The 27,731-nt window shown below is 38.1% G+C and overlaps 1 protein-coding gene across 10 annotated transcripts in view; it reads right to left on the bottom strand.

The window, feature by feature from the left end:
* The window catches only part of Fars2 (phenylalanyl-tRNA synthetase 2, mitochondrial), a 513,853-nt gene that overhangs the window by 193,096 nt on the left and 293,026 nt on the right, over positions 1–27,731 (bottom strand). For 9 of the 10 annotated variants that reach the window (XM_071613658.1, XM_071613660.1, XM_071613657.1 and 6 more), the window contains one exon: positions 15,817–15,891. The exons of the other annotated variant lie outside the window; for it this stretch is intronic. In XM_071613658.1, coding sequence (XP_071469759.1) covers positions 15,817–15,891 — 75 coding nt within the window. The remainder of the gene's footprint in view (positions 1–15,816; positions 15,892–27,731) is intronic. 10 annotated transcript variants of the gene reach the window in all.

Below are 27,731 nucleotides of genomic sequence, written 5' to 3'. Positions count from 1 at the left end.
GATTTTGAGTGTCCTTGTCACATAAACACAGAGACAAAAATGTAACTCTGAGTGGTAAAAAACATATCCATCTGATTGTGGTAATGGCTACACAGTGTATATGCCTATCAAATCATCACATTCTATACCTTGAATACATACATTTTTATTTCAATGATATATATATATATATATATATATATATATATATATATATATATATAAATAAATAATATTTTTAATTATCAATGGACCTTTATTTTATTTATTTATATGTGGTGCTAAGAATCAAACCGATGCCTCACACAGGCTAGGCAAGCTCTCTGCCACTGAGCCTCAACCCAGCCCTCAATTACACATTTAAAGAAAAATCAAAATAAGACAGAAATGTGGACGTTTTTATTTTTAGTCTGAAGAAGAGTAAATATTTACTTGCCTTGCACAATTCTGCTTTCTTTTTATATAGAGTTATTCCTAAAGATCCCCAGCACTCTTTCTTAGTATGAAAAAGAATATTGGAAGAAGGATATTACAGTAATAAAAATAAAGCATTTTTCTTCCCTGTGCTGCTCTTGTCATTTAGTTTCCGCATAACCTAATTCTTATTCTGATCAGAGAAGAAGGAACTGAAAATCAGAATTTTATTAACACCATCGCTATCTCCCCACTCTCGGGCACATGCACAAACACAGCCCTCTGGTTCCTATTTCTGCATTTCACAGATGAGCTTTCCTGGACGCTTTCTGTGCACATGATATATAAAGTAGCTTTTGTTTCCAGAGATTTATGTCAAAGACTTCTTCATTAAATGCTATTTGAGGGCAGATGCATATGTATGGAAGGTTAAAACAAAAACAAAAACATGCTGATAAAATAGCCATCAAGGAAATATGCCTGTGATAGGCCATAACGTGGTCTTTTCCCCAAGGATGCATTCAAAATACACATGCCCGAGATGGAGGTCTCATGAAAATCAAAGGGAGACCACTAAAAACTGGGGGAGGGGGGAGGGAAGGGAAAGGAGAAATAACAGGAGAATGGTCTGGCCAAATAACTACATTGTGTTTACACACAAATAGGTAACATGAATCCACCGTTATGTGCAATTATAATACACCAATGAATACATGGAAAAATAAACACTAAGAACATTGTGTGTACAGGCACACAAACATGCACATGCGCACACCTAAGGAGGAGGGAGGTAGAAGAGAAAGGGGGGGGGGAGAGAAGGAGCAGAAGGAAATAGAAGGGAAGGGAGGAGGGAGACAGGAAAGGAGGGAAGGAAAAATCGGAGGGTAGGAGGGAGCGTTAACTTCAAAAGGCCTTTAAAATAATTTAAAAAATATATAAAATTTCCATGTAGAGTAGTCATCATTTGCAAGTGGACTGGCAGAGGTTTGTTGAAAAGTCAAATCTAGACATTTGCTTGTTTGTTTCAATGGTGGGGGGCACGGGGGATGCTGCTGCTACAAACATTACCCAATTCCTTTTGGGAGTTTGGTGAATTCTGCCATATCTCACATGAGGGGTGAATGGATTTATGAAAATAAAGGGAGAGAGAAAGTAGGGTACTGATCAGAGTAGTATCAACAGCTGCGTCCATCTTCTCACCTTGTCAAGAGGAATTCAGGGTCAGCAGGACCTTCATGTGCCTACTCAAGGCCAGTGTGAGTGTGTGGGAGTGTGCGGGTGTGTGCAGTGTGTGTGGGTGTGTGCACAATTGCATGTGCAGGCCTCGGGCCGGGGGAGGGATGGGGGAAACCTAGAGCTGCTGGTGGTTCCACAGAGATATCCCCTGAAAAAAAATCCCACTTTTGCCTTTGAATACCACCACCAATTGATGAAAAGGCCACTTAGCTCTAAGACAGCAGCGATAATTTCCTCAGAAGTATAAAATGTCTCAGGGTTAGGAAGACAAACAGATATCCTTTCAACACAGGACCCTCCCCCCCCCAGTGGAAACAGCCACTTGCCCTGGAACAAAACAGACTACAAGGTCATCAAGTGCACACAGTATGAGCCAGACCAGCTGAGCTCAACCCTGGCTCCACCACATGCTGTGGCCCATTATGTAACCTTTTTAGGTCTCAGTTTTTTATCTGTAAAGTGGGATCATTTATAGTACTGCACCTGTGTAAAAGGCTTTTTATATAAAGGGTGTAAAACAGTGCCTGAAAGCAAGATAAAAAGATCTGTTAAAAGAACAAATAATCCTAACTGTGAATATAGAAAGGATGAATTAATTTCTGTTACTGAACAGATTGACTTATTAATAATGTGAATGGCATCCATGTTTCCCTGGGAAATTTTAAGCTGCCATAGAAATGAAATTGTCTGGAAGTAGAGCCACATTTATCATTTTATAAATGGGGAAACTGAGGCAGCAGGTGGGTCTACTTAAGCATGTAGGATTCTTCTGACTTCCTACAAAATGCTGCTCACTTGGTTGCACCTACAGCAGGTATTCAATAAACATTGGGACCCTGAGATCTGTGAATGTAATCCAGATAGAAATATTCTTCTTTATTCTAATTTCTCTCATTTCACAGATGATAAGGAAGAAGTGATACATTTGGCAAACTGAACCATTTTGTTTTTACAATTACTTTTGTTTTTCAAACCTGAGAACACCCATCCATTGGTGAGATGCTTGTTTAAAGAGTGTCACAAGATCTCCTAATGAATGAAGGCGGGTTGGAGATCAGCAGACACTGCAGTACAATTATTTCTTAAATCCCCTTGGGCTTGGCCAAGCACTCATTTAATACACCTCAAATAGCTCTATGTGAGCTGTACTGCTTACACTGCTTTGAAAATACTCAAGCTGTCAAAAATAAGCCAATACAGTACATCATGGAATCTGCAAGTTGAACACTGTTTTGTCTGCAAGGCCAGTAGAAACTTCATTATTCTGTGTCTCATACTTTTAACTAATGTACAGGACTATCCCAGTTTGCTGAAAGATAGTGCATTTTTTTTTAAACTTTGAAAAAGGTCATTTTAAAAAAAGTCTTGTGAGATCTGACTAAAAGTTAGTCTAGTTGTAAAGAGTTTTACAACAGCATTCACAAAAAAACTTCATTATTCTGTAGCAAAGGCTCTGCCACAAATTGTCAGCTTGGACCATATAAAATTATAAATAAGTGAATGTTTTTCAATGCCCCCAAAGCTACTTTATATGGTTACATCTGATAGTTGTATAAGCTAGGAAAAACTTCTAATTCTCTAAATCTCAATTTCTCATGTGCAAAACAGGGATACTCTTAAGTACTTTCTTTATGGTGTTATTGTAAAGATTATAGAAAGGACATGAATAGTACTTTGCACAGTCACTGTGGGTACACAATGCTAATTAAAAGTTAACACTATTTGTAGTTATAATATGAACATCTGGTTCTGAGGCTGATTTGTTGAAGGAAATGTGAGCTGGAAATATCTTGCTGCGATCATTTTTAAAAGCTCCTTCAGGGAAAAACACTCCAGGGCTCAGTGTACACCAGTAGGCCACCTAACCCTGTCCTTCATTTGTGGGATTAACAACAGTCTCAACAAAGCAGCTGTTGGCTGGAGGAGGGTCCCAGAGCTCAGAACAATTAATGAGCACATGCAGCACTTCTCACATATCTGCCTAGAAACTGAAAGACTTGAGGAGTGATGGCGCCCCAAGGGATCATGTTCAGCAACACACTGGTGTCGTCCTCAGCAGCAGCACTTACAGGTTGGATACATGACTGCTTTTGGTTTTTAACAAAAAGCAAAACGTAATTAATTAAAATGCTTTTTAAAATCTACTTTCTGCTGGTCATGGGATTCCTTCATTTCTCCATATTTGTGTATTTTGATTTTAATTTCCATTTGTATTTCTAGTCAAAAGAGCACTAACTGTCCTGAAACTGCTTTTTGTGCAGTGGTTTTCTCTCCCCAGCAGCACAGGTATTCTCTGAGGCAGGGGCCATCTCCAGTGCTGGGCACACACCAGGCTCCCCATAAATAGATGGTGAAGAGTGGATGCTGCAAATCCAGTTGTGAAATGGGTCCCTGACTGCAATCATTCTGCACACCTTTAAGGTTGTAAACCTCTAAAATGACTACTGTGGCCCCTTTTAGCTTCCTGTAAACTCTTCTGCTATGCTGCTGTAAATCCTTGACTTAATTTTATGCATACAGAAGGATAACTTTCCAGAGCCAACGAATAGACAAGTTCCCCAATGGTTCTGTTTATCCTTCATACTAAACAAATGCAGTTTCTGGCAGCCTACGCTTTCCGCTAATTACACATACTGACAGATATTTATAAGTACAGCTGGTAATAGAGCTAGACAGCAGTATCCCATGGAAGTAAGAAGACTACCTAGAACAGGAAGGGTGAGGCCTCTTCTTAAGAATGGTTTTCCCAACCTTCTTGTCATGAAAGACAGTTTCTAGGAACACAATGATAACTCGCATGGAGATAGCATATTCAACTGTCCCTGTACACAAAGTGACTTTAAAGGCAAGATCTCAGCTATTCCCATGATACAAATCGAGGATGTTTTATGTCCATTTAACAGAGAAACTCAGTCTTCAGTGGCTGTAGAGCCACGTGGTGGACAATGTTGCTGGACACTGGACAACTGGGCTTTAGAAGGTGAAATTGACAGGACAGGGGTACTTTGTTTTTGTGTGGTAGCCTTTTGAGTTGAGTTACAGTACATTCGTTCACCTTGAAGCTTCAGTTTCTTCAAATGAAAAATGGAGGTTAACACAATCCAGAAAAACAAATCATCTTGAGCTCCACACTTTCTTTCTATTGCTCTTATGTTCTGACAAAAAAAAAAAAAAAAGTGGATGAAACTAATGGCAGAAAAAATAACAACAACAAAGCAAGATAGGATAAGTCCTTGATTCCAAATGGGAGGGTAGTATTTTTTTTAAAAAAAATAAATTGAATGATGATGCTTGCCTATAATCCCAGCAACTGGGGAGGCTGAGGCAGGAAGATCACAAGTTCAAGGCCAGTTTCAGAAACACAATGGGTCCCTCAGCAACTTAGTGAGACCTTTTCTCAAAATATAAAATAAAAAAGATTGGGATGTAGCTCAAAGGTAAAGCACCTCTGGGTTCAATCCAGTGTACAAAAACAAACAAAAGAAGCCATTTTATTTTAAGTAGATTTGCAGGCATGTGTCAGTTTTATTTTCCTCATCAGTCAATGAGTGGCAATGTTGTCATTGTGATTATTTCTTTCCTTAAATACAAAAGTAATAATAGAGAAATCAACAGTGATTCAACTGGATAGAAGGTGGTAGCCACAGACTGTCAGATGCACACATTCCACATATAATGCAAAGTATCTTCTAATGGACAAAGGAAAAATATTGGTTTTTCTATTTTTCTATTGAAGAGAGGTATCAAAAAGTGTTTTGATATAGTTACCTGTAAATTTATATAATAACTTTTATGATAGGACAGGAGGCAATTTTCTGTTTAAGCCCTGAACATTCTCACTTAAATATGTGCAAAGTGTTTAATATACAAACGTGAACATTTATGGCTATACTGGTTAAGATTTATTTAACATTTTCCATGTCAGGCACTGTGTTAAGGATTTCAATTGTATTTAAACTCTTTTTAACGCTCACAACAATTTTATCCTACAGGTAGGAATTAATATTATTCCCATTAAACAGATGGGACTACAGCTGCCAAGAAATCATAAAACTAGTAAGTTGGTAGAGCTGGGACTTGAATTCAGGCGTTCTGCTTTGGAGCTCATGTCTTACCACCCTTTTGTTCTTGCTTACTTTATATTTCTCTTGTAAATTACTGTTTTCTTTTAATTGAAAAAGTTCTTAAAGCCTGCACCCCCACCCAAACCCACCCCTGCCCAGACTTCTTATAGCTATTTTCAGAGTGACACACGGGTTGGTCGCTGTGAAGACAAGTCTGGCTGAGCAAAACCTCATGCAGTCCAGAATTCCCTCTCTAGGGTAGTAAGTAGTTCCTGTCCAGCAACAATGGGCCAATCTGAGCTGCTGTGGGTGGGTTAGGGAGCTGAGGTCTGGGGCCCTGGCTGAGAACTTGCTACTGGGCACTAGCACCAAACACATGCTGAGGAAGAAACTGCTGGGGGAGACACCAGAGGAGGTAAGTGCTATTCATTTTTAACCAGATGGAATGAAAACATTATCAAATTTCAAGAAACATCAACTAAGATTCTTGTTGAAAATGAAAGATACAAATAACGAGTTATTTTTTGATCCAAGCTAGTACTAGATATCCATTCATCCTACTTCCTGGATCCATGCTTATTGGAGACACCATGGTTTTGCTCCCTATAGTTTTGCGAACAGTTTAAAGAAAAAAATTGAATGTAATTAAATCCTTCAGAAATTATTGTGAAGGGAGAAATAGAAAAAGATCATAAATCATATTGAGCTCAAAAAGATATTTCAGGCTTGTGTCATCTTCAATTTTTCCTGCCCTGGCCATGCTTTCGGTGCTGCAGCTGTTTCTAGTTACCCCAATGGGCAGAACTAGGGGAGGGAAACACACACCCGTACCCACATTCTCTCTCTCTGACTCTGTCTCTCCCTCTTACATTTTCTATATAAAAACTCATGAATTTATACCAATAGTTCTGATTCTAATCTAAGAATCAGAGTTAATTCTTGCCTTTCTTTTTTCCATATCTATAATTCCCTTCTCAAACATTGAGAAAACTTACTCCGTTATCCTCAATATATTTATGCCTTTGCTCAAGCTAGAATAAATAGAAGGTAGTTTCAGAAGGGCCAACCCACACCATTGTTAAAAAAAAGACCCTCATGATTAAGAATTCAATAAATTTTTTGTGACAATCCTGTTTGTTTTTTTTTGGTAGGGGGACGACAAAAATCTACATATAGTGAAATGCATAAGTCCTAAGTATAATTATTTCTTTCCTTAAATACAAAAGTAATAATAGAGAAATCAACAGTGACTCAACTGGATAGAAGGTGGTAGCCACAGACTGTCAGATGCACACATTCTGTATATGCTCTTATAATCCAGCCCTCTGTCCAGATGCAGAGCATTTGTGATGAACCCACAAAACACAAAATTTGTCTAACAATCATGAAGGCACATTAAAATACCTAAGAGACAGCTGAGCACAAACTGGGAATCACAATAGACACTCCAAATAGATGTTGAATCAATGCATCAATAAATAATTCAGGTCAGAGAACAGAAGATCCATGTGACTGTCAAAAACTGGGCATATGGAAGTCAGGGCAAAAGAGACTGGAGAAGAAGTAATATTTAATGAACAAATGGTTTGGATAAAATGCAAAGGGGTTCAAGATCCATTCTGTATGCAACAGGGATCTATTGAAAAGGTTAAAACAAGATAGTATAATCATGATATGGGGGTTGATGGCTGGAAATGGGGAACCAGGTTTGGGAAAGCCAGTTAGGTGGTTATTCCAAGAGTGTGGCTAGGGGTTTTCAAACTTCAAGGCACAAAAGAACCATTGGGAGTATGGTAAAATGCAGATTTCTGGTCTCATCCCCAAAGATACCGATTGGGTATGTCTAAGACGAGGAGAGGCATACAGAAAAAGAAAAGAAGAGAAATGGAGAAGGGGAAAGAGGAGGGATCCATGCCAGATGACCTTAGACTCTTCCCGTGAAAAGAGGAGGTAGAATGAGGAGCTGCCTCACAAACCTACAACTCACAAGCCCACAGTGGGAAATCAATGTTTGAAAAGGGATTGATCAGCTGTCTTTTTTTTTTTTTTAAAGGTGTGTTCAGCATGTCCAAACTGGAAAACGGTTAATTTGGGGGTTGCCATAGGACAGAGGCCTGACCAAGCTGGCAGAAATGAGAGGGTGAGGGAGCTGAGGGAGCTAGTGGAGAGAAACACAGAAGTAGGGACCCATGGTTCAGGCTGGTGCGGGGAATGCAGGCAGACCTGGCAAGAGGCGGAGAGCAAGAGGACGCCAAAGACAGCGGAAAGGGACTGGAGGGACCCAGAAGGATGGAGGACTGTGGTGTGAGAGATCTGCAGCCAAAGAACGGCGATCCAGGTGTGGCTGTGAAGCCAACACGCTCAGTCAGGTGGAAATGCTCTGTTCTTGCTTTATAGGTCAAGCAACTGTGGCACCTGAGCAATTTCCCAGGCTGCTGAGGAGAAAGACCCCTTCAGGGGTGAGACCTGCTAGGCCATGAAGGAGGGTGATCAGATGAGACTGTGGGGAGCAGGCAAGAGTTTTTCAGGAAGAAGGCTCCAGAGAAAGAGTCTGACCTTGGAGAATCCTAACAAAGGTCTCCTGGGGCCTTTATCTTTGACTTCTGTTTTTTTAAAATTTTCTTTTTATTAATTACTTTTTTTTTTTAAGTACTGGGGATGGGACTTAGGGCTTCCAGCATGCTAATCAAAAGCAGACTGCCACTGAGCTATGTACCCCCAGCCTTTTTCTGTTGACTTGAGGGGTAAGACACTTTTGGGCTTTTTTGGTAATTCTTTTTTCATTTAAGTTTAATCAATTAATTTTTGGATGCTAGGGATTGAACTCAGTGCCTTGCCCATGCTAAGCAGTATCTGCCACTCAGTTACACCCCCAGTCCCTTTATTTTTTATTTTTTTGGTACCAAGGATTGAACTCAGGGGCACTCGACCCCTGAGCCTCATCCCTGGCCCTATTTTATATTTTATTTAGAGGCAGGGTCTCATTGAGTTGCTTAGCACCTCACTTTTGCTGGGGCTGGCTTTGAACTCGTGATCTTCCTGCCTCAGCCTCCTGAGCCGCTGGGATTACAGACCTGTGCCACCATACCCAGCTAGTCCCTTTATTTTTTAATACACAAAATATAAAAATTATACATATTAATGAGGTACATGGTGCTATTTTGATATACGTATAACACTGTGGAATGTTTAAATTGGGTTAAAATGGGTAAGATTCTCGGTGTGCTTTGTGATTTTCTTCTTTAAATGATTCACCAATCTTTTCCATTAAATTATCTATTATTACTTAATAGCAATGTAAGCATCTAAATCATTTTGAAATGAAGGTATTACAACCATAAGTCACAAAGGAGAAATGAATTAAGTCAGACCAAAATGAAATTGACATCTGCTGCTATCCAAGCAGGCCCGCTGTGCATGGTCTTACACATTTCTATAGGTTGTCCTCTGATTACAATAAACCTAATTAGTCAATAAATAACGGTGGAGGCTCTACCTAATTTGTTCAGCGTGCAAGTTCAATTTACATACTAATGTTGCATATTTGCCTTTAATAGATGCAGCATGTGAAAGTAAGTATAAAAATGAATAACCATTTGAGTATAAAGTTACGTCTTCATGAAAAATCTGAAAATGGAACAGCCAGTGAATCTATTTATTTCTCCTGTACTAGGAAATAAAGCTAATGTCAGGATGAGAAGATAAATGAAACTTGTTTCAGAGTGGCAAAGCTGTGGAAGCAGCTTAGGGCAACTTCCACGAAGAAACAGGTAACAACTGATGGAGAAAAAAGTTCACCCAACAGGCGTGGCTTCTGGTTCTGGAAGAGCCTGAACAGCTGTAGGTCTGTACAGATGTTGTCCCTGCCTGAGGAGCCTGCCAAGGATTCCTCTCCTTTTAGCTCTTCTTAGAATGTGCTAAACAACCAGGTTCTGCCATGAGGGCGAGGCTCCATGCCCAGAGGCACTACTTCCTGAGCCTGAATTAATCTGTAAGCAAGAATGTGTTTTCCATTCTCCCTTTTTTTTTTCCTTGAAAAAGGTTAAATGCAATTTCTGTGAGGCAGGTGTGTAGTTAACAAGGTGCTAATCAGGAAACTGGGTGAGAAGAAGTAAAAAATCCCACACAAAACTAGATATCTGAATGGTGAAAAGAGGGCAACTAAATTACCTTTAGAAGATGCAAAAATTATGGTAATACAATGTTAAAGATGTAAATTTAAGGCTGGGGTTGTGGCTCAGTGGTAGGCACTGGGTTTGATCCTCAGCATCACAAAAAAATAAATAAAAAATTAAAGATATTTTAAAAATACGTATCTTTTTTAAAAAGATGCAAATTTAAGTCCAGAAGAGTGAAATAAAGAGAAGATGTTATGGTTCTTACCACTGCATCACAATGCAATGGGCATACCATAATACTCAAGATTGTCAAAACCTTAAAAAATATAAGTCAGTTCTCAGTATCATCTTTTCTTCCATTTCCTCACCTTTCCACCAAAATAACCACGTTAGGAAGATATTCTAGACATTCAATGAGGGCAGCATTACTGGAATATTATTCTAATTTGTTTTCCTTCATTTTTAAGTCCTTGGTCAAAGAAAAAATATTTTCTGTTTAACATACAGAAACATCTGAAGAAAAAGAACATCAAAAGCTTAAATCTTTTTTTTTTTTTTTTAAAGAATGTGAGGTCAGCCTTCCATGATGATTAGCATTTATGTAACTGTCCTTAGTCAGTTCAAGAGTCTGAAGCCTCTTTAGGGAGTAATAGTGACAGTCTAGTGAGCTGAACAGGCCCCAGAGGTGAAGAAATAGATATCTGGCCCTGCAATCCCTCTTCTACCCACCCTACCTTTGTTCTTTTAAGTCTTCATTTCTGGAGGATACTTTTATTTGTTGGCCTTTGCACTCTGACCCCTGTGCAGCATTTTTTTCAGCACCAACCCATGTTAGCATCTGCTCACCAAGTACATATCCCTGGGCAATGAATGATATCACCTCCCCAAACTTGAACTGCCCCAGATCACCCTCTTAACAGGTTCAACTCTGACTCACTCCCCACCCCCTACAAGAAACACCAATATTCCAACTTCTCATTTCTGCTGTGGCCTGATTTATCACCTGGGCCCAGCCTCATCTGGAATCACATGCTCAACTAAAGACAGAGCCACTTGAAACAAAGATGATGACGAGAACAAAGCATAAATTTTTATACTCATGTACTCAGTGGATCAAAACTGGATTCATCATTCCCTTCTTCAAATCTGGTTTTTCTCCTATTTTTCATTCTTGGGAATCACCTTTCTTCCCGCTTCTTACTTGCAGTAAGGGCATACCCAGTATGTCCAGGCCAGACCCAGTTTGCACCTATAAATGCAGTAGTAATTAACAGTGCCCTTCAACTCTGAAAGGCAGATTTCCATTTAGAAGATAAACGAGATGGTCACTGTACTTCTGTCTCTCAAAGGACTCCAAGGCCTTTCAGTACTGTCTCCTACAAGCTCTTGAGCCCCAATCTTATCTTCTGATCTCCATTACTACCCTATTCAGTCTCACATCTTTTCTTCTGTGCTAGGCCCCAAATGAACCTCTAGCCTCAAGGCTCCAATCCATCCTCCATATTATCAGCACTGGGTTATAACATGGAAATCTGATTCTGAAATCAGATGTATTACAAATTGCCTTCCAGAGTAAATTCAAAACCTAAGCTGCAAGTCCCAAGTCACCCTTGCCCTATTTCCCAGCCTATTGCAGCTCATGTCCTATAAACACCCTCAAATGAACCAGAGACCATGGATTATCATGCCACCTGGCTTTTGTCATGCTTCCCTTTCATCCGTCTGACTCTCCCCCAATCAGTGCAGACTCCCGAGGAAGGCTGCCTTCTTCATCAAACCTCTTACACATCTCACTGACCCTCTATCCACCATGTGCATGAGCCATCCAAGGGCAGAGATGTCTGGAAAAAGAGGAGATGCTCATGAATGTTTTCCAAATGAATAACTGATAATGTTCTTGTGTTTGAGATAAATCCTACCAAATTTCACACATTTCAACTGTGGTTCCAATGAACAGCAGGGAAATAACTCCTTTGTAATTTCCATGCAGCATGGGAGGATTTCTTCCTTGCTCTGCTGACAATGTAACTTGAATCAGAACCACATATTAAATGAGTGACAGAGACAGTGAGAGAAAATGTCACATAGAAAAAGACACAAAGAGGGGCAGAGACGGTAATATGGAAGGATAGAGGCAGTAAGATGGAAAGCAGAAACACGAGAGGCCAAGAGATGCTTCAACAGATACTGTCTTTATGAACACACGGCCACACCACTGCAGGATGGCAGTACTGCAAAATACCCAGGGTGAAAACATGATCCATTTACTACATCTGCAGAGGGACCTGCAAGGAGGGAGGGCCACACTGAGGAGGTGCTGCTCTTGAGGCTCCTTAATAAATAGCAGCCCTGGAGAAAGTGCTTTTAAAAGTTAAAGATTTCTTCCTCCTTCCCAGATACCACATTTATCATTGCCTTTTTGCTCTTCTGGATCTTAAATCTAAAATCTGTTTTGAGGTATTTCTACCATCTGGCAGGACTTTTCTTGAAGGATAAGGTCCCAAGAACAGCCATAGAATTTTTCCCCCCTAACACACATAGACACACACACACACACACACACACACACACACAATTTAAACTGGCAAGATTAAGTCAAAATGAATGTCATGAGGAACAGTAAAATCTGACTTGGACAGTAGAGGAGACAAGGAACTCCTACTCATTTATATAGTATCATAGAATATAAAGTGGCCTTTGAAAGTATATGACCAAAGCCAGGCATGGTGGTGCATGGCCATAATCCCAGTGATTTGGGAGGCTGAGGAAGGAAAAATGATATTTCAAGACCAGCCTGTGCAACTTAGTGAGATTCTATCTCAAAACAAAAAAAGGGCTGGAGATATAACTAAGTGGTAGAGTGCTCCTGGGTTCAGTTCCCGGGATGAGAGAGAGAGAGAGAGAGAGAGAGAGAGAGAGAGAGAGAGAGAGAGAGAGAATGAATCAGAGTATCTGACTGAACTTACTTTATCAGTGGAAAGAGTGTTTAGGTGAGTGAACCAGGACAAAATAGGTAGTAGCTAGCTAAAGAGTTCCACAAATTAATGCTTCTAAATCCCAGATTACTTTTCTCCTACCACACACACACTCAAACATGGTGTGTAGGATGAATCTGGTTAGAGTGTCACATGTGTGATTAAACATATGCCTATTTTTTTTTATTTTATGGTGGTACTGGGGATTGAACCCATAGCTTTGTGCATGCTAGGCAAGTACTCCACTACTGGTGTACATCTCCAGCACAAACATATACATAATTTTTAAAAAAAACTGCTAAAAATCAACTCTTTCCTACTCCATCAGAACCTCAGGAATCTTAGCATATAGGATGTGGGGTGATGATACTAGGCTGTACAGAATAAACAGATATTTATTTAGAAAATGGATAATAAAAAATGGACCCCAAAAATCACATACAAATAACAGCAATCACCTTTTAGCCAGTAATGTTCTAAATGTGCTACTTAAAGAGTTTCTAATCAGATGACCACGTTTTCAGTATTGCCAGTAATTTATTTCTAGCAATAAATGGCAAAATCTGCAAATGACTTCTTTAATAAATATATAAAAACAATGAAAAACAAACAACTCTATTAAAACAATGGGCAAAGGCCTTGAATAGACATTTCTCCAACGAAGATAGACAAATGGCTAACAAGGACATGAAAACATTTCCAACATCACTAATCATTAGAGAAATACAAATCTAAACCACAAGGAGATCTTATTTCACACCTACTAGGATAGCTATTATAAAAAAGAAACAGAAAATAAGTTTTTAAGAGGATGTGGGGGAAAGTAAAATCCTTTGCTCTTGGCAAGAATGTAAAATGGTATAAAAATAGAATTATCACAGGCTTTACTTCTAAGTATACCAAAAGAATGAAAATCATAGATTCAAAGAGATATCTGCATTTCACCACAATAAAATAAATGTTTGGAGAGATACTTACCCGATTTGAACATTACACATGCATATAGGTATAATCATCACATAGTACCCATAACTATGTATAATTTTTGTGTTAAAAAAAATAAAAAGGTGATATTTGCATATCCATGTTCATAGCAGCATTCCAGAGTATCAGTGACAGATAAGTCAATAACAAAATGTGGTAAACAATGGAAAATTATTCAGCCTTAAATAGGAAAGAAATTCTGACACCACTGCAACACAGACGAATTTTGAGGACATTATGCTAAGTCAAATCAGTTGCACCGAGTCAAACACTGTCTGAGTTTACTATATGAGGCATCAAGAGGAGTCGAATTCATAGAAAGTAGAAGGGTGGTTTACAGGGGCTGGGGATATAATGGGTACAAGTTCCAGTTCTACAGGATGAAAAGAGCCTGTGTTAATGAGGTATTATTCAAGGTGAACTCATTGGACTGTGAGAGTCGTAGCCTAACCTAATTCAAACTGGAATGGACTGACTGTGGTAATGGTAGGCAGGAGGGGTATAGCTAGAGGAGACAGGTCACTGGGGGTGTGCTCTGGAAAGGTTCATCTCCCTCTTTCTTCCCTCTGCTTTCCGACCCCACCATGGGTTGGCTTTCTTCCCCTGGACCCTTCTGCCATGATGTCCTGCCTTACATTGGGCCCAGAACAATGGACTCAGCTCACCATGGGCCAAAATAAACTTTTCCTCCTTTCAGTTGTTCTTGTTGCGTATTTTGGTCACAGTGATCAAAGACTGACTAAAATAGAAATGAGCCTGGGCCCCCAGAGCAACAGAGTTGGTCATCTATGGACTGAGACAACTGATACCTTGAGCCCTAAACAAATATTCCCTCCTCTAAGTTGTTCTTGTTGGGTATTTTGTTCACAGCAATGAAAAAGCTGACTAAAGCATAAATGTTAAGGAAACTTCTTCCTCAGGGTCTCATTCCAACTTCCTGTGATGATGCACCTGTGAGTTCATGCTCTGAATCACCTTCTTCTTTGTAGGATGCTGTGGGACTACGGAAAAAGAAACACGCTATACTCTTGGTCAAGTACTGAGCCAAACCCGTATTGACTTGGTAACCATATAATGAAGAGGCAGGCTCTCTAGCATGTCCCTAAACGACCAGTTCTCAATGGGGCACATGAAGGGCAAGCAGAGGCCATACAAACTGGTAGAAAAGATGACCGACTGAATGAGCAGAAATGGGAGAGGGGTAATGAACATGAGCTCAAATGATCTTGAAAACACAGATTTTAAACACAAAAAAATCATAATATGAAAAAACAAACCAATTAAGTCCATAATCAGAGTATGAACTCATTTTACTTAAAAAACTCCAGTATACAACTATAGGAGAAACAGAAAAAGATAATGGTGGGAATAGAGGAAAAGCACTAATCAAGGAGCACTAATAACTCAGATTTCTCTATAATTTAGCAAATATACAAATCTCTGGAACAAAAGTATTTTTCAAATACTCAGCAGGATAAAGATGAATCTATATCAAGATGCATCAAATTAAAATTGGAGGACATCAAATGTAAAGAGAAAGCTTTAAACTTTACCTAAGGCAAAAGGCATTGTTATCTACAAAGAAACAACAACTGATGAAGATCAGACTTTTCTAGAACAAAGGCCTGAAGTTGTTTCTTCAAAGCTAAGAAAAAATGACTGTGTCAAGAATTTTATACCATGCGAAATTATCATTCAACAAGAGTAACAGGGCTTGGAGTGTAGCTCAGTGCTCAGCATAAATAAGATCCTAAGACAAATCTCAAGCACCACCACCAACAACAACACAAAAAAAACATAAAATAAAATTAAATTAAAAAAAGGAAGAAGAATGAGGGCAAAACAAAGATATTTTCAAATATACAAAGAACAAAAAGGGTTTACCACTTATAATCCCTCAAGAGAAAAAATGTTCAAATGGTATACTTTATTATGAAGAAATGTAAACTGTAAGAGAAGGTTTGATAATTCAAAATTTGATAAGAGTTATAAAGTTTACTGTTAACTAATTAAAAATAAATTATGTCCAGGTATGGTGGCACATACCTGTAATCCCAGTGACTTCAGAGGCTGAGGCAGGAGGGTCACAAATTCAGGCCCAGCCAGCAACTTAGCAAGACCCTGTCTCAAAATAAAAAAATAAAAAGAACTAGGGATGTAGCTCAGTGGTAAAGCATCCCTGTGTTCAATCCCTAGCACTAAATAAATAAATGACATTTTCAAGGGCAGGATAATAAAAGATTGTTTAAAAAAACTTTATGCCAATACATCTGAAAATTTAGATAAAATAGATTCCTAGGAAAAAAAAAATTGTCAAAACTGCCATACAATGAAAATTCTGAATGGGGCAAAACCTATTAAGAAATTTAACTTATGATTTCAAACTTCCCCAAGTCCCAGATGATTTGACTGATAATTTGATCAGACACTTGAGAGAAATAACATCAGTCTTTGAAATATTCTTCCAGAGATTACAAAAAGGAAATAGTTCCAATCTAGTTTTATGAGGATAGCATAATCTTAACACTAAAACCTGAGAAGAATATAACAGAAAATTACAGTCCTATCTCATCCCTAAACACAAATTTAGAAATCTTAAGCAAATATTAGTATATTGAATCCACAACTATATAAAAAGATAATATATTATAACCAAGTTATATATACTTCAGGAATAGAAGATTGATTTAACATTCAAAACACAATCACTAAATGTCACTGCAGTAACAGAATAAAGCAAAAAAATTCACAAGATCACCTCAAAATACATGAAAAGGTTTGATAAATTTTAATATCCATTAATGATAAAAAAAAAAACTCTTAGCAAACTAGAAATAGAAGGAAGCACCCCTAATTTGATAAAATGCTTTACAAAAAACTTATAGCAACCACTTTAAATAAATACTCATTTCAAAACTTTCAAGATCAGACATTTAATTAGGTTTTAATTTTACATTACCATAGTTCATTTAGTTCAATCTCCTCAATTCAATTTACTCCAATAAGAATCAAAGAATCACTCATGGTGAAATGAGTTTTTCAAAGGCAGCAAGCTAATAAATTCCCTTTTGCATTTACATCTACAAACCCCCTGGAATTCATTTCTGAATAATTAGAAATATGGGGTCAAGTTTCAGTTTTACCTTATAGATACCCAATTATCCCTGCTCCATGTGTGCAGAGACTTTCCCTCTTGTCATTTTCTGCAGGGCTAGTGTTGTCAACAATCTAGCACATTGAGTACAGGTCTGTTTTTCAGCTCTTCACTGAACTTCTCAGGCCTATGCGTTCATCCTTGCCTGAGTTCCACCTTCTCACAATTATTGTAGATTTTTAAATCAGATTAAGTAAATTGGTTATTTGGCTATTATTGGTGCTCTACATTTCTCGAAAAACCTCTCCGAATTTCTGTTTTTTAATTACTTTGGCCATGTGATATAAATTTTGAAACAATCCTACAAATTGTTTTTGCACACATACAAATGCAGCAATAATAGAGAATGGCGCACATCCAACTGAAGTATATGGTGACCTCTGGGGAAGATATCAGGGAAGGGGAATGTCACCAGGGAGGCAGATGTGTTTCAACTGAATTGTTTTTACTCATTTAAAAAAAAAAAAGTATTGGTGGCACAAATCCAGGAATTGATAAAGGTGGAGAATAGGGGAATGGGCTCACAGGTGTGCACCATTGTTAGCAAATCTAATCCAGAAACACATTTAGGATATGTAATTATTTTACATATTTTAAGATACGTAAAACATATTTTTATTTACTATTTAAACATATTTTAGGATATGTAAACATGAATAAAAAGAAATATATAATTACTTCTCAAATAGTAGTTAACCTAGAGTTCAAACTCTGCCAAATGATCTCTTAAAAGGGTCACCTATTTATAGTTCACTGTGCTTAGTAGTGAATTATATCTTACAATGATAATTTATGCATCTCACAGGGAGGTTCTTTAGAAAATAAATTCTCCCTCACATTGAAAGAAAATATTTGATGCATTACTTAGGTAAGTGATAGAAAGAATAATTAAGCTATCCACTATATAAATTACTGCTCTTTTAAAACCACATTCTTCATTTCCAAGATCACGAGATTACACATAAAAAAAAAGCCAACATAAATGTTTAGCTTGAAAAGCTGTACCACAGGGTAATCATGAAATAATTCCCACTGCAGATGAACCCCAAAGCTCCTCTCATCTTCTGAGTTAAAGGGGCAGGCTACCCCTCTAATTGAAACAATGAAAAGACTTGTCTGTTCTTTTGCCCAGATAAAGATGCTTAATGATCCCACTTACCTTCCTGGGTTAATTTTTCTTAGTAAGGTAAATTACTTTGATTTAATTTGGTCCCAGAACATTAATATGAACATTGAATTTCCCACTTAATTGACTCGGATCAACATTTGTCAGTTCTTTGATAACTCTGAGGATCTCATTCCTAGGTTGAGTGACCTTGAAGTTAATATTTCAGCCCTTTTCCCTTTTGGCCAATATAGTTAACTTAGTTGAATGCTCCATGATGACCCTGACTTCTACATTGTATTTTAAACAGGAAAAAGTGCTCCAAGCCACATACTGCCCATTACTGTTGCTCAGCTGGCCTCTGAGAGTAGCCATAGCCCGTTCTAGGCAAAAGGAACATTTTCTGTTTGACTAGGGATCAAAGCATTAAACTAAAGGGAGATTTTAAGCTATTGTCTGCAGAAGGGAATGATTTTAGGCTGGAAGAGTTTTTCTACTCGCCTCTATCACTCCACTTCATAAGTGACAATCTATTCCAAAAAAATGGCTGCAATAATAAGAACCATCGTCTTTCGCAGGGCCTACTTGGATGCAACTGTCATTACTGGTTACAAAATAATGCAAAAGCATGAGCCTTATTGACAAGAGCTCAGTCTAAACAGCAGAAAATAACAGGCTAACTTCACAGATTAGTCCAACTACCTTGAAGATGAGATGTGAGGAAAGCCTGCTGAAGACTTTTAGAAAACTTTTTCTCACATAAATAAAAAATAAAGGAAGAAGAGTGTTCACTTTCTGCCTCTACAACTTACTGCATGAAGTAATGCTTGATGAGCCTGTTGCCAACTTTCCATTCTGAGGGAAAAAAGCTCAAGGTTCTAGAGTCCTGGCAACACTGAGGGTTTGCTGCTAGTGTGCTTATTTATGCCATTTTAAACTGGGTCTTCTCTTGGTTGAAGCCGAAAACATCCCCACCACTATTCTGTAACAATTCCTTTCCATATTCCATAGGGAAGATAAATGTTTATCCACCTGTCACCACTTAACTGACATGTTCTTTCTAGGTCAGTTTCTTAATACTTGTATTTATTTGCCCCTGGTATCTATTCTGATGATGTTTTTCTAAAATTCCTTTAACTTTATGACCCATCAATTATTAGCATCCAGTTTAGATGATTCTTTACAGCACAGAAATATCACAGGGATAGAAACATCAACATTTCTCGTCATATAAATGATTCCTGAAATGTATTGCCCATACTTTGTCAAATTTTATAGATGTTGGGAAGATTTAAGGTTCAACATGTTGTCTATCAACAGGAAGTGTTTGTACATGTCTATTAGGTTAACAGCCAAGAAAATACAAGTAAGATATTGAATGTGTGTATATGTTGAGTTACAAAAAATAAATCACTGCAATCCACACTATAAGCAGACTACACAAAAAGCTGGACTTGTTCTTATTTTTTTAAGTGCTTAATAAATAAAAAAGAAATTATGGTAGCAATTCTCTAGATATGATAGATTTCCCAGTTTCACCAAAATAAAAAAGAGTCTTAACTTGACAGCTTAACCCAAAAGTTCCTCTGAAGACAGAAGTTGCAACCTAAAATAAACACAGAGCTTCAATCCATAGGACAAAATGGACTTTGGGCCAATGAAGTGTCTTAGTGTCATGAGGCTGGGATTATACAACTCCAGTGACAAAGCAAGCTGAAGACAGAACCTGAGAACATGAAGGACCAAGGATTATGAGGACAGTGGCCGCCACCAGCAGAACAGTACCTATTTTGTAACAGTCATGGTGGTATAATACTGGTGCTGGTGAAAATATGAGTAAGAGTTAATAGGCATTAATCAAGATGTGCTAGGCTCTGTTATAAATGCCTACATACCCATACTATGAGGATTCCCGATACAAACCCATCTGTTCTCCTATCACTGTGTCTCTCCTCGTTTACGAAGTAAATAATGCTCACTGAACACATAAAAGGTCCTATGGTTGGTCATCTTCTCACTTCTTTTCCTGTCCCTTCCTATTAGTTTCTTCTGGGGTAAACATATTTTTTTCAGCAAAAGATAATACTTAATGTACATGTATATATAAAACTTGGTGAGGTGGGAAAAGTGCACGTGGAAATAATTTCAAAAGTTTGAGATCTATTAATTTCAATGTGATACAATGAAACTAATGGGATTCTCACAGTTGGATTTTTATGGGAACATAATGAGGAAACACTGTAAAATCCTGCACTAAGTCTCTAGCTAGCACCATTTATGATAATGACAGCAAAACCAGATCCAGGAGCTATTCCAAGCCAGAGAGATTAGGAAGTAATCACAGGCTCAAGCTCTAATACAATTCTGGAGGGACAGAGAAGGATTTCGAGAATTAACTAGCAAAACAGGATTAAAATAAAGAGGAAGAAATTTTTGACCTCCACATTCATTGGTCAGTATCAGTGAAATTCTACATTCACCTATATATAGCACCACCATTTTTTTATATTATAAGTGTCTCTTAATAAAGTTTCCTCCTCTAGATTACAAACAACTTGAAGTCAGGAACTGCCCATTTCACTTTACTGACTCTAGCATCTAGCATACTTGGTATAGGCAATAACAGAGTTTACTAGTTCAACATTGGGAGCTCTCCGGAGTTAGCTTTCATAAAAATCATTGCCCTGTCACTTACTAGTATTGTTTCGTCGAATTACTTGTTGGCGCCCAGACTCAGTTTCATCATCCACAAAATGGGCTTATTATATCTACTCTATCGATTGCAGTCCATAAAAGCTTTAGCACAAGCAAAATATTTAGCTTAATGAATTACACATAGGATTCAACAAGTGGCAAATATCATAAAGTCTCAATAAATTACTGTATAGATGAATGCCTTATTGAATTGTAATTGCCAGAAGGAATAAGTAAAAGGAAAAGATTTAGCCTTGGCCTTAACAAGCTCCCAGTTCTTACAGTGCTTGCTGCCATAGAAAGAGCACTGGTCAACTTTGACAGTTTCCCCTGGACATCTAGGCAAGGCTGACCTCAGAGATGATTGAGTTGATACCAGAACCTTTCATAGGCACTGTCCTATTGATGCCTACTGAATTCTTTGCCCTTTCAATTTCTTGTGAAATCACCCCTAGTTCTAATTCTAAAGGGCACAAGCAAATCTCTGACTTCAGCATATTTTTTTAAATGTGCATTTAAACTAAATTTACTTACACAGTTCCCTCATCTGGGCAAACACAAAAAGGAAAGAAAGGAGGAAAGGTTAAGGAAGGAATCTTAAATGTAGAATCTCTGGCTCCACTCAAAATATACTGACTTAGAATCTGCATTTTTGTAAAATCCATAGGTGATCCATCAGCATATTAAAGTTTGAGAGACATTAATATATGTAGCTGCTAATAAATTCATAAAGTAGGCCATTTAAACTCAATGCTTAATTTTTCTCTAAGTTCTACACCAATTACTGGATTTGTTGGAAAATAAATCCTTTGGCTCTGAATAACCTACCTATGATTTTTTTTTTTTTAAAAAAAAACCAGGGTTTGAACACAGGTGTGCTTGATTACTGAGCCATCTCCCCCAACCTCCCACCTTTTTTTTTTTTTTTTTTTTTGAGAAAGGTCTCCATCAGTTCCTTAGGGCCTCACAAAATTGCTGAGGCTGACTTTGAACTTCTGATTCTCCTGCCTCAGGCTCCTGAGCAGCTGGATTTTCAGGCATGCCAGGTTAACCTATGAATGTTAAGTCAGGTTAAACTTCAGGAAATGCCTCCTTGAAGCTCTGAGTGAACAATATACCGTGCTAATGCTGCTAGTGAGATGACTACCTTGCAAGGTTTCTCACCTGTAAAATGGAAAGAAGAATAGCAGCTAAACTCAGAGGACGGCTGAGAAGATCTTGTAACAGAGTGGTCATGAAGGCCAAAATGAGTGCTCACGACCAAGCGTGATTACACGTGGGGTGAGAGTTTGCACTCACTCACTTGTTCTCCACCACTGCAGTTGCAGTAATAAGTGTTTGAGACAGCATCCAGGTTAGGAATAAGATGGCCTGTGGCCAGATAAGAAAGCCAGGAAAAGCTCCCGACTGGGAGAAAAGATTATAGGCAATATTACTGAATTATTTGTAAGCCACTATGGACAGGTAATTAATGATTTTAAGTAAACTATGTAAGTAAAATGTACAATGTTGAGCAATTTTCAACAACAACATTACTCTGTGTGGGGCAAAACATTAAATTTATAATTCTGGACTGTTTAAGGAACATTTAGACAATTAACAAAAGTTGCACTAATTGAATACTAAGTTCAGTGCATTGAAATTGCAAATGTGGCTTTAGAGGAATTGGCTGGAGTACATGAATGAAGGCACACCCACATCAATGAGCACAGTATGGGAACTGAAGTGGTGGACAATGATCTCTTGTATGGAGCAAGATGACACTTGTAGGACAAAACAACCAAACTGTTCATCCACTTATCTCAAGCACTGATCCAGGTGGGCCAGAGAGGGCCCGAACAGGTAAAGCCCTTAACTCAAAATATGTAAAATAAAAAGCAAAAATTAAAATCACATTACAACTTGAGGATCCTACTTACTAGATCTAAACAATGTTTTTCAGGCATTCATAAAAAAAAAAAAAATCACAGAAATAAGGCCTCAGGGTACTCCACTGAGAAACTGCTCCTAGCACCCAAAAGAGTGCACTCACAGCTGGATGAGCTTGGAGACCTCAGAAGAAGACACCACAGAGACCAAGAGAGTCTGAAGCATAATTTAGGAGGGCCCAAGGGGAGATGAACAAAGAGAAACTTCTGCCTCCTACACAACAGGGGCTTCCAGAGTTTCTTGGCCAGAGAAACCACAGCTCAGAGTTGCTAAGAGGCCTTTCCCCCAGGTTTCCTCTCCTATCCTCTGTGAAGAGTACTGCCTAAGGTCAAGTGCACTAAGTGACAGGATGAGTCTGAAACTATATATAGATAATCACTCTCTGAAACAGTTAAAAATTGCTAACATATTACTACTGACTCTATTACTTATCCCAAACAAGAAAACCACTGTGTTGGGTCTAAAGGTGAGCAGCTGGCCATGTGATTCTGAATATAAAAAGGAAAAAGGGACAGGCTAAATAATGCCTCCCCCAAGATGTCTGAATCCCTGGAACCTGTGAACATTTTACCTTACATTAAAAAAGGTCTCCACAGAAGTGATTTAGAAAGGATCTTGGGATGGAGAGATTATCCTGAATGATCTTGCTGGGCTTCATGTAATCACAAGACTCCTTACAAAAAAGAGGCAAAAATTACAAAAACAAAGAAAGGTGATAAGATCCCAAGAGGGAAATGGAAGGGTAACAATGCAATGTGACGTGTGGCCATGGGTCCAGGATGAGGACAGCCTCTAGAGCCTGAGGAGGCCAGGAAGCAGGCCTCCCCCAGAGATTCCCCCAGCTCTGCTGACGCCTTCCCTTTAGGCCAGTTGGACTGACTTTGGTTTTCTTCCTCTACAACTAAGATAATAAATCCATGTTGTTTTAAGCCACTGAGTTTGTAGTGATTTGTCACAGCAGCAACAGGAAACCAATACATATTTTGGTATCTGGAAGTAAGGTACTACTTGTTACAAATACTTAAAAAACATGAAAGTGGTCTTGGAACCAGTTCATGGACAGAGCATTTTGAGCACTATGATATAAAAAGGTTAGTTTGTACTGAACATACTGTTGTAGAAATGAATGGTAAAGACTCTGACCAGGTAAGGAGGAAGTGAGAAGCAGGGTAGAGAAAACTTACATGTCTGAGAAAGACAGATATAACTCATCATAAAAAACTGACGGGGAAATACAGAGGTCAAAGCCCTGCTCGTGATGGCTGTGAAAGGAAATGAGGTCTCTGTTAACGGACACTGGAGGAAAGAGGGCCCTTGTTACAGGGAGTAGCATTGTTAGAAGAGAAGATATATGAGAAGTTTCCAAAATAGTTGAAGACAGAAACCCAACACAATGAACCCCCAAGCAGGATAACAGAAAATCAGACACAGTTCAAACTGCTCAAAACAAGAGTCAAAAAAGAAAGGCAAGAAAATCACATGCCCAACAGAATTGAAGGGAGGGGGGATTTGACAATGTAGACATCTATACTCATAAAAATACTCCTAAAAAAAATGAAGGTGAAACAAAATCATTTCTAATTTTTCCAGACTAACAAAAGCTGCTAAGGGAAATGATCACAGAAAATAACCAAGATCTACAGAAAGTAAACAACAAGGGAAATATGAAACAATATAGTTTTAATTTCTTCAAAAGAAAAATGACTATTGGAAACAAATATAACAATGCATTATGGGATTACGAGTTGTGGGGAAATAAAATATGACAATAATATAAAAAAGAGGTAAATAAAATTACATTATAAGAAGGTTATTAAATATTTCATCAGGTTGTGTAATATTTATCTAAGGTAAAGTGTGATAAATTAATTATGCATACTATAATCTAGAGTAACCACTTAAAAATCATTCGAAGTGGTAAAACTAAATAGCAACAGAGGAAATAAAACAGAAGACGAAAACAAAAAAAATAAAGCTCAATTTCCAAACATAGGAGTAAACAAATAAAGAATAAATGGGGAAATTGAGAAATAAAAAGATGATAGAATTAATCCCAATTATATAAACAATTAGAGTAAATCTAAGTGTATTTAACATTATAATTACAAGATAAGAGACTTTAAACTTGGGTTTAAAAAAATGGACCCAATTCTATGCTGCTAATAAGAAACACACTTTTTTTTAATTGGTTGTTCAAAACATTACAAAGCTCTTGACATATCATATTTCATACATTAGATTCAAGTGGGTTATGAACTCCCATTTTTACCCCAAATACAGATTGCAGAATCACATTGGTTACACATCCACATTTTTACATAATGCCATACTAGTGTCTGTTGTATTCTGCTGCCTTTCCTATCCTCTACTATCCCCCCTCCCCTCACCTCCCATCTTCTCTCTCTACCCCATCTACTGTAATTCATTTCTCTCCTTGTTTTTTTCCCATTCCCCTCACAACCTCTTACATGTAATTTTGTATAACAATGAGGGTCTCCTTCCATTTCCATGCAATTTCCCTTTTCTCTCCCTTTCCCTCCCACCTCATGTCTCTGTTTAATGTTAATCTTTTCCTCCTGCTCTTCCTCCCTGCTGTGTTCTTAGTTGCTCTCATTATATCAAAGAAGACATTTGGCATTTGTTTTTTAGGGATTGGCTAGCTTCACTTAGCATAATCTGCTCTAGCGCCATCCATTTCCCTGCAAATTCCATGATTTTGTCATTTTTTAGTGCAGAGTAATACTCCATGGTATATAAATGCCACATTTTTTTTTATCCATTCATCTATTGAAGGGCATCTGGGTTGGTTCCACAGTCTAGCTATTGTGAATTGTGCTGCTATGAACATTGATGTGGCAGTATCCCTGTAGTACGCTCTTTTAAGGTCTTCAGGGAATAGTCCGAGAAGGGCAATAGCTGGGTCAAATGGTGGTTCCATTCCCAGCTTTCCCAGGAATCTCCATACTGCTTTCCAAATTGGCCGCACCAATTTGCAGTCCCACCAGCAATGTACAAGAGTACGCTTTTCCCCATATCCTCGCCAACACTTGTTGTTGTTTGACTTCAGAATGGCTGCCAGTCTTACTGGAGTGAGATGGTATCTTAGGGTGGTTTTGATTTGCATTTCTCTGACTGCTAGAGATGGTGAGCATTTTTTCATGTACTTGTTGATTGATTGTATGTCCTCCTCTGAGAAGTGTCTGTTCAGGTCCTTGGCCCATTTGTTGATTGGGTTATTTGTTTTCTTATTGCTTAATTTTTTGAGTTCTTTGTATATTCTGGATATTAGGGCTCTATCTGAAGTGTGAGGAGTAAAAATTTGTTCCCATGATGTAGGCTCCCTATTTACCTCTCTTATTGTTTCTCTTGCTGAGAAAAAACTTTTTAGTTTAAGTAAGTCCCATTTGTTGATTCTTGTTATTAACTCTTGTGCTATGGGTGTCCTATTAAGGAATTTGGAGCCCGACCCCACAATATGTAGATCGGAGCCAACTTTTTCTTCTATCAGACGCAGAGTCTCTGATTTGATATCAAGCTCTTGATCCATTTTGAGTTAACTTTTGTGCATGGCGAGAGAAGGGGATTCAGTTTCATTTTGTTGCATATGGATTTCCAGTTTTCCCAGCACCATTTGTTGAAGATGCTATCCTTCCTCCATTGCATGCTTTTAGCCCCTTTATCAAATATAAGATAGTTGTAACTTTGTGGATTAGTCTCTGTGTCCTCTATTCTGTACCACTGGTCCACCCGCCTGTTTTGGTACCAGTACCATGCTGTTTTTGTTACTAATGCTCTGTAGTATAGTTTGAAATCTGGTATCGCTATGCCGCCTGATTCACACTTCCTGCTTAGAGTCGCTTTTGCTATTCTGGGTCTTTTATTTTTCCATATGAATTTCATGATTGCTTTATCTATTTCTACAAGAAATGACGTTGGGATTTTGATTGGCATTGCATTAAACCTATAGAGAACTTTTGGTAATATCGCCATTTTGATGATGTTAGTTCTGCCTATCCAAGAACAGGGTATATTTTTCCAACTTCTAAGATCTTCTTCTATTTCTCTCTTTAGGGTTTTGTAGTTTTCGTTGTATAAATCTTTCACCTCTTTTGTTAGGTTGATTCCCAAGTATTTTATTGTTTTTGAGGGTATTGTGAATGGAGTGTTTTTCCTCATTTCCTTTTCAGAAGTTTTGTTGCTGATATACAGAAATGCCTTTGATTTATGCGTGTTGATTTTATATCCTGCCACTTTGCTGAATTCATTTATTAGTTCTAGTAGTTTTTTTGTAGACCCTTTTGTGTCTTCTAGGTATAGAATCATGTCATCCGCAAATAGTGATAATTTAAGTTCTTCTTTTCCTATTTTTATGCCTTTAATTTCTTTCGTCTGTCTAATTGCTCTGGCCAGTGTTTCGAGAACTGTATTGAATAGATGTGGTGATAGAGGGCATCCCTGTCTTGTTCCAGATTTTAGAGGGAATGCCTTCAATTTTTCTCCATTCGGAATGATGCTAGCCTGAGGCTTAGCATAGATTGCTTTTACAATGTTGAGGTAAGTTCCTGTTATCCCTAGTTTTTCTAATGTTTTGAACATAAAGGGATGCTGTACTTTGTCGAATGCTTTTTCAGCGTCTATCGAGATGATCATATGGTTCTTATCTTTAAGTCTATTGATGTGGTGAATAACATTTATTGATTTCCATATATTGAATCATCCTTGCATCCCAGGGATGAATCCTACTTGATCATGGTGCACAATTTTTTTGATGTGTTTTTGTATCCGATTCGCCAGAATTTTATTGAGGATTTTTGCATCTAGGTTCATTAGGGATATTGGTCTGTAGTTTTCTTTCTTTGAGGTGTCTTTGTCTGGTTTCGGAATCAGGGTGATGTTGGCCTCATAGAATGAATTTGGAAGAGCTCCCTCTTTTTCTGTTTCCTGAAATAACTTGAAAAGTATTGGTATTAATTCTTCTTTAAAGGTTTTGTAAAACTCCGCTGTATACCCATCTGGTCCTGGGCTTTTCTTGGTTGGTAGTCTTTTGATTGCTTCTTCTATTTCATCCATTGATATTGG

The sequence above is a fragment of the Marmota flaviventris genome, chromosome 6, assembly GCF_047511675.1.
Source record: "Marmota flaviventris isolate mMarFla1 chromosome 6, mMarFla1.hap1, whole genome shotgun sequence".
NCBI classification, from domain to species: Eukaryota; Metazoa; Chordata; class Mammalia; order Rodentia; family Sciuridae; genus Marmota; species Marmota flaviventris.
Note: the sequence above shows the minus strand (reverse complement) of the source record. Positions and strands in the feature narration are given on the sequence as shown.